The 6335-nt window shown below is 48.0% G+C and overlaps 1 protein-coding gene and 1 long non-coding RNA gene across 2 annotated transcripts; both read left to right on the forward strand.

The window, feature by feature from the left end:
* Positions 1-743: 743 nt before the first annotated feature.
* On the forward strand, positions 744-1791 carry LOC149851614 (antigen WC1.1-like; the record flags this gene model as incomplete). Its single annotated transcript, XM_090030548.1, is given in 3 exon segments — positions 744-905; positions 908-1057; positions 1433-1791. Coding segments are annotated over 3 exon segments (671 nt in total), but the record flags the coding sequence as incomplete, so codon positions are not given.
* Positions 1792-3033: 1242 nt separating this feature from the next.
* Positions 3034-4937, forward strand: LOC149851615 (uncharacterized). The gene is made up of 3 exons (XR_016439636.1): positions 3034-3338; positions 4440-4475; positions 4820-4937. It is a non-coding gene; the product is annotated as an uncharacterized LOC149851615 (long non-coding RNA).
* The last annotated feature ends 1398 nt before the right edge of the window (positions 4938-6335 follow it).

A 6335-nucleotide genomic window follows, 5' to 3' on the forward strand; every position in this document is an offset into this window, starting at 1 on the left:
TTGATTCCTGCAGGTCCCTCCATTTTTTCTTCCCCTTCCCCTCTCCCACCAGGAAGGGCAGAAAGTGCCTCCACTGTTGCCATCAGTGTCACAGCCACAGTCACTCTCTCCTGCACTGTTGCCATTGCCATTATTACTATTGGTTCGGGGTCAGCTCCTACCTGCCATCCTGCCTGAAGGCCCAGCAGACAAAGGCCCAAGCGGTCAGGACTGACAGGGAGGCAACTGTCATATGGGCCAGTCTTGTGTGCTCTGAAAGAAGGGCTGCTAATAAGTAGCCAGTCAGACCCTTCCCCCTCTTGAGCTGGGGGCTGCTCGGCCTGCTTGCTGACCTAACTCCTGACATCCACAACTGAGCAGAAATATGACCGTCCTAGAACTTGCCACCAGCCTACCTTGTGAAGTGATCTCACTCGGATGCAAAGAGATGTTAACACAAGGGTCAAACCAGTACATTTTTGGTTGGCAGGATAACAATATAGCAAGTAGCAAAGCATGGCTGCAGTTCTGCCTCTTGTACCTCTGATGTGGGTCGAGGGAGGCACGGCCTATTTATGAGCCTGAATTATTTCCTGTCCAGTATCGACTTGTATTCTAACTTTGCAGATGTTTGCCTTTATTTTTACTTGTAAGTACAGGTTTTTAAGTCATCTGAATGTATTTTTTTATATCAGAATGGTTTGCATGAAAACTATTCAGTTATCATTAATTTGCCCATTAATTGCTGGGATTTCTCCTTACAGGAAGCAGGAGGATCAGACTGGTGAATGGGGCAGGTCGCTGCGCTGGGAGAGTGGAGGTTTATTACCAGGGCACCTGGGGGACTGTCTGTGATGATTCCTGGGACTTGTCTGATGCCAGCGTAGTTTGCAAACAACTGAGATGTGGACATGCCATTGAGGCATCTGTTCTGCTCAATATGGGGAAGGCTCAGGGCAGATCTGGCTGGATGATGTGAAATGCTCCGGGAACGAGTCTGAGCTCTGGGCATGTCCTTCCAGGGGCTGGGGCCAGCACAACTGCCGACACAAAGAGGATGCAGGAGTGCTCTGTTCAGGTCTGTTCTGTAACTGCTCTCATGAGCCTGTTATCAGGGGTATACTGGAGTGAAGACTGGGGAGATAAGAATGACAGAGATCCTCTTTGACTGTCTATCTTTCTTTTTCACCTACCAACACATGAAAGTCATTATTAGGATGCTGCTGAGGAGGAGTCAAATTTTTGAGGGGAGAAATAAGAATGATAGAGGTCCTCCCTGGATGCTTATTTCTTTTTCCTGCCTTCCCACTCCTGAAAGTCATTATTAGAATGCTGCTTTTCCCCATAATTGCCCTGCATAGAGCCGGCCGTGATCTCTGGGATTTCAGTGTGCATACTGCACGTTTGATCAGAAACAGGTCAGGACAAGTTGTTGTTTTGCATTTCCTTCTAGAGTTCATGAATCTGAGGCTGGTGAATGGTGGTGACTGTGCTGGTCGGTTGGAGGTTTTCTACAACGGGACCTGGGGGAGTGTTTGCTCCAGTCGAATGACTGAAATCACCATTGAAATTATATGCAAGCAGCTCAGCTGTGGAGTTGGAGGGGCACGTGCAGAAGAGTTTGCCTATGGAGAAGGTTCTGGTCCCACATGGCTGGACCACGTTGAGTGTCGTGACCATCACAGTTCCCTTTGGCAGTGCCCATCAAAGCCGTGGGATGTTCAGTCGTGCGATGACCGGGTGGAAGAGACGCACATTGCTTGCAGTGGTAATTCTAAAACTATCTTTAAACATATGCACGCGCCCAAATGATACACCAACACCCTCAGAAGTCCAACTGCACCTGCACATGTGCTCACATTCACTGAGGCACTGAGGTAGAAAAATATTGCATTTATTAGGCAAGGTGCCTGTGAGGTGCCTATTTATTAGGCACCCAGTTTTGTGGGTGATATCTTTTACTGGATCAAATGTTTAGTTGGGAAAGACATAGATAAGATAGCAGGTACCAAAGTCTGCTTCCTCCAGTCTTTGGGAGAGAAGCAGTCACTGCAGAGCATTAGACATTTTTAATTGATTAGCCTTTTTTTCATTCTGAAGATTGTAACAAACTGTTTATATTTTGGGGATGAAAATCAGTGATGGACCCAAACTGTGAAGTTTGAATCAGGGTGAGCATTTTCCAAAAATCCATTTGTGTCTATTTCTGCAAGTGGCTTGGATATATGTGTGAAGTTGCTCGATCTGAGCCGTAGGTTCATTTTGGTTCCAGATGCAGTAAAATTGTATCTCTTCACTGGAATCCCCTACTACTCCAGGTGTTTTTCAGATAATAAAACTGTTCACTATCAGGTTCTTTATAAAAGGATAGGGAAGAGACTCAAAGAGAGAAAGCATGGTGTAAAAAATCACAATCACACACATGCCAGCAGAGAGCTGCAAAATTTTGAGAAATCATGTTAAAACTAAGGTACAAATCCTTTGGGTATTACATAAACTGGGAATTTATACCTTATTCATACACGGCGCGTCTCCCCGTACCCATAAGGCAATGTTGCTACTGCGTCCTGCCCAGGCTTTAATACTTCCAAAAGAAGTGCTAACGCATGGTGCAGTAGTAGCCCGTACTGTGTTGTCTATTGAGCAAATGGTTATTTTTAGCTGCTGCTCTGCCGTAGTGGTGTGCTCCAGTGAGGGAGTGCACTGCTGCAGCAAAGTTGCTGTTAGTCATGTGTAAATGGACATGATCGCTTTGTCAGTATAGCACATCACTAAGGCGACTTAACATGGCATGTAAACTTGCCCACAGTGTTGCAGTGGAGGGGTTATAGATTCTACTTCACTTTTCTTGAAACACAGTAATTAGTCCACTCATGGTAGTATTTATTTCTGTAGGAGGAAAAGAAAACAGAACACAAAACTCATTTGCTACGTGCCCCGGCTCTGCCAACTGCACAGGTATGAATGCTTCTCTGTATCTCTTCTCAGTCCCTAAGGACCTTCCCAGCTGTCCCAGTAACATGTGAGGTTTCTGCCTTTCCCAGACAAGGAAAAGCTCCGCGTTGTGGGAGGAGAGGACGGATGCTCGGGGAGAGTGGAGGTTTGGCACCGCGGCTCCTGGGGAACGGTGTGTGATGACTCCTGGGACATGGCGGATGCAGATGTTGTGTGTAAACAACTGGGCTGTGGACCTGCTGTGTCTGCCCTGGGTGGAGCAGCATTCGGGGAGGGGACTGGCCCCATCTGGCTGGAGAAGTTGGACTGCCGAGGGACAGAGTCATCTCTGTGGCACTGTCCTGCCAAGCGCTGGGAGGACAGTAACTGCCACCATAAAGAAGATGCTGCTGTGACTTGCTCTGGTGAGTGTAAGCCTCATTGGACAGGCTGGAAAGATTCAGTTAAGAAAGCTTCCTGCAGAGATGGTATGTGAGGCTAGAAACAGATATTGTCAGTGGAGCGTGATTGGCTGTGTTGTGATAGGTTGTGGCACAACAGATCATACTGCATGGACATCTACAGACACGCCTGGTTGCTGAGCCCAAACTTGGGGTGTATTTGCATGAGGGGAAAACGAGCTTGCAGACATGTCCGTGGGCTGGGCTGGGCAGGGGACCCCTGTGGGAGTTGCCCCTCTGCTCCTGCAGGCCTGCAGCCTGTGCCTCACACTGCTGTCAGGAATGGGAGTGCTGACAATGTAGACGGTGCACCCCCTCAGGGATCTCCTTCCCCAGGACTGCATGCTTGCAGGCCCTGTGGGGAAATCCCCTGCAGAGGGGTGCATCCCTGGAGGGATGCATCTGGGTAAGCTGGGAAAGCAAGGCAGGTGTTTCTGAAGAAAGCTTCCTGCAGAGATGGTATGTGAGGCTAGAAAGAGATGTTGTCAGTGGAGCATGATTGACTGTGCTGTGATTGGTTGTGGCACAACTGATGGTGCACTATGGGCATCTACAGATATACCTGGTTGCTGAGCCCTAACTTGGAGTCCATCTGAATGAGCAGAAACCAGCTTTCCTAACTGCGTTTGCTAATGATTGGCTAATGATTGGCTTAATTGTGTATATGTATTTGTATATAAGATAAACTTTGAATCTGTTGTCCCTGCACACATCCCACTGTCATGCAGCCTTATCACCTGGCCATAATCAATAAAGCTAATCTAGTTATTTGCACTGTGGATCTCTGTTCAATCCGTTATGCAGTAAGAGCTGGCAGCCCCTTGGCAGCAGTAACAGTGAGTAACAGGTTAGTTAGAAAGCATGCAGCTTTCTGTGGAGGGGTGTTGGATACCCATCCCTGGCCATATATCAGTCCGCCATTTCTTGGCCACAGGACTGGAGGGTCGGGGTGTAACCTTGGAGGGCCCATTCCACCTGCAGCCACACTGGGGGACCATCTCTTTAGTAGATGCTTTACCTGCCCCTTCTTTCAGACTCCAACCCTTCTTCTTTTTCCCTTTGCAGATGCAACAGGAATGACAACTTCCCCTAAGGGAACAGGTAATGAACCCCCTTCCAATAAGTGCTGCATTTTCCTGAGAGATGAGCTGTAACCTCTGCTCTGGGAGAAGGAGCTTCTTGACACAAGTCTGAAATGTATGAGGCAATGGCACCTGGGGTGGGTCCTGCAGGGCACGCTGACCGATAGGCATTGCTGCTCAGCGGCTTTCCGCTGATGTGCCTGGGCTCCTGACTCTCGCTCTAGCATGTGAGTTCCTCTCCTGTCTCTCAGTATTTGACCTTCTGGCCATATACAGTACAATTAGTAACTGGGGATGTTCCCTTGAGATTCATTTGTCTTTCAGAGAATAGTCTCTACTGCTCCTATGTTTGTTTCTTTTCAGATCCACCTCCAAGAGACAGCGGGGGAGACATGGTGCCCATTGTCATCTGCATTGTTCTGGGGGTCCTTCTCTGCTTGGTCCTAATCATTCTGGCTGGGCAGGTGCGAAATGCCAGAGCACAGCAGAAAGGTGTGTGCCAGTGGGTTTAAATGATATGGAAGTACCTCTTTGAAGTTGCAGGGAGAGTTGTGGAGTATGAGAAGGATGAGGGAAATAGTGGAAAATCCCCTAGACAGGGGTGCTCAATCCCTAGCCTGTGGGCCAGATCCAGCCCACAGTGCTCTGCCATCCAACCCATTGGGTTCCCAATGGATCCTGGTGGTACACTTGCTGACCGTGGCCCTGAGTGCTAGATCGGGCATGCAGGGTGGGGCAGGGTCTGATTCCAGTGTGTGGGGCCTGGGGGTGGGGAGCATGGAGCCCTGGAGCCTGATTTTAGGTGGACAGTATGGCACAGATCCCTTCACCGTCTCCACCATGCCATCCCTTCCCTCTCCCACTGCCCATACCTGGCCAGCATTGAACTCTTGCTGGGAGGAGGCACCATGGCGCCCCAGGCCAGATCTTGGTGAAAAGGGCTGGCACAGGGCATGCTCCAGCCTGCAAAGTGGAGCCATGCCATTCATCAGGCCAGTGGAGCCAAAAATGTGAGCAATAATGACCTAGAACAATTGGATATACTGTGGAAAATGTTGAGACTATAGATGTGTGAAGAATAGGGTGGCCCTTCCTCCAGTTTTATAGAGGGCAGCCCAGTTTTCTGTTACTCTGTCCTCTTTCCTATTGATATGAAACTGGATGCCTTTATGTCCTCTATTTTCCTCCACAGACTTCCACCAGTCTGACATAAAGGCATCTGGTTTCATATCAATAGGACAGAGGCCAGAGTAGCAGAAAACTGGGCTGTCCTCTAGAAAAGTGGACAAATGGCAGCCCTAGTGAAGAACAGTTTTGAGCAGCAGTGGATAATGCATTATACTCACTGGAGGATTGAGTCTTACAGAGAAATGCATCTTCAACTACAACAACCTTATAAAGCAGAGAAATAAGTGTTATTACTCCTGAAATGTAAACTTCATGTTGGGAGAGGAACTATTGAAGCTGCTGTGTGGCAATAATGTGCAGTAATGAAAGGAAAGGAAAAGGGAGATTTTAAGAGGAGAGATTTTGTGACGGTGGAACAGATAAAGAAACATTTCCGAAGAGAAGTTTTTAAAGGAGACACGTTAGTTGTCTAGACTGAGATATTTTCTGGTGTGAAAATGAAGCTGAACTGCTGCTAGTCCCACACTGAATTGAAGGTTTAATAATGTTTCCCACCTCCTGTTCTAATAACTGCTTACTCTTTGCTTTCAGGGTCCAGAAAGGTCATGCAGCCCTTCTCTGAGGTTGTGTATGAAGAGATTGACTACAGCCCAGTGAAGGAGAAGCAGGAATCAGGTCTGTGCGTTGCACTCCTAACTCAGTGTCACTATCTAATTCACTTCCCATCCTGAGATCTTGAAGTAGACCTAAT

The sequence above is a fragment of the Crocodylus siamensis genome, unplaced genomic scaffold (genome assembly GCF_052110815.1).
Source record: "Crocodylus siamensis isolate JL-2025a unplaced genomic scaffold, ASM5211081v1 HiC_scaffold_718, whole genome shotgun sequence".
NCBI classification, from domain to species: Eukaryota; Metazoa; Chordata; order Crocodylia; family Crocodylidae; genus Crocodylus; species Crocodylus siamensis.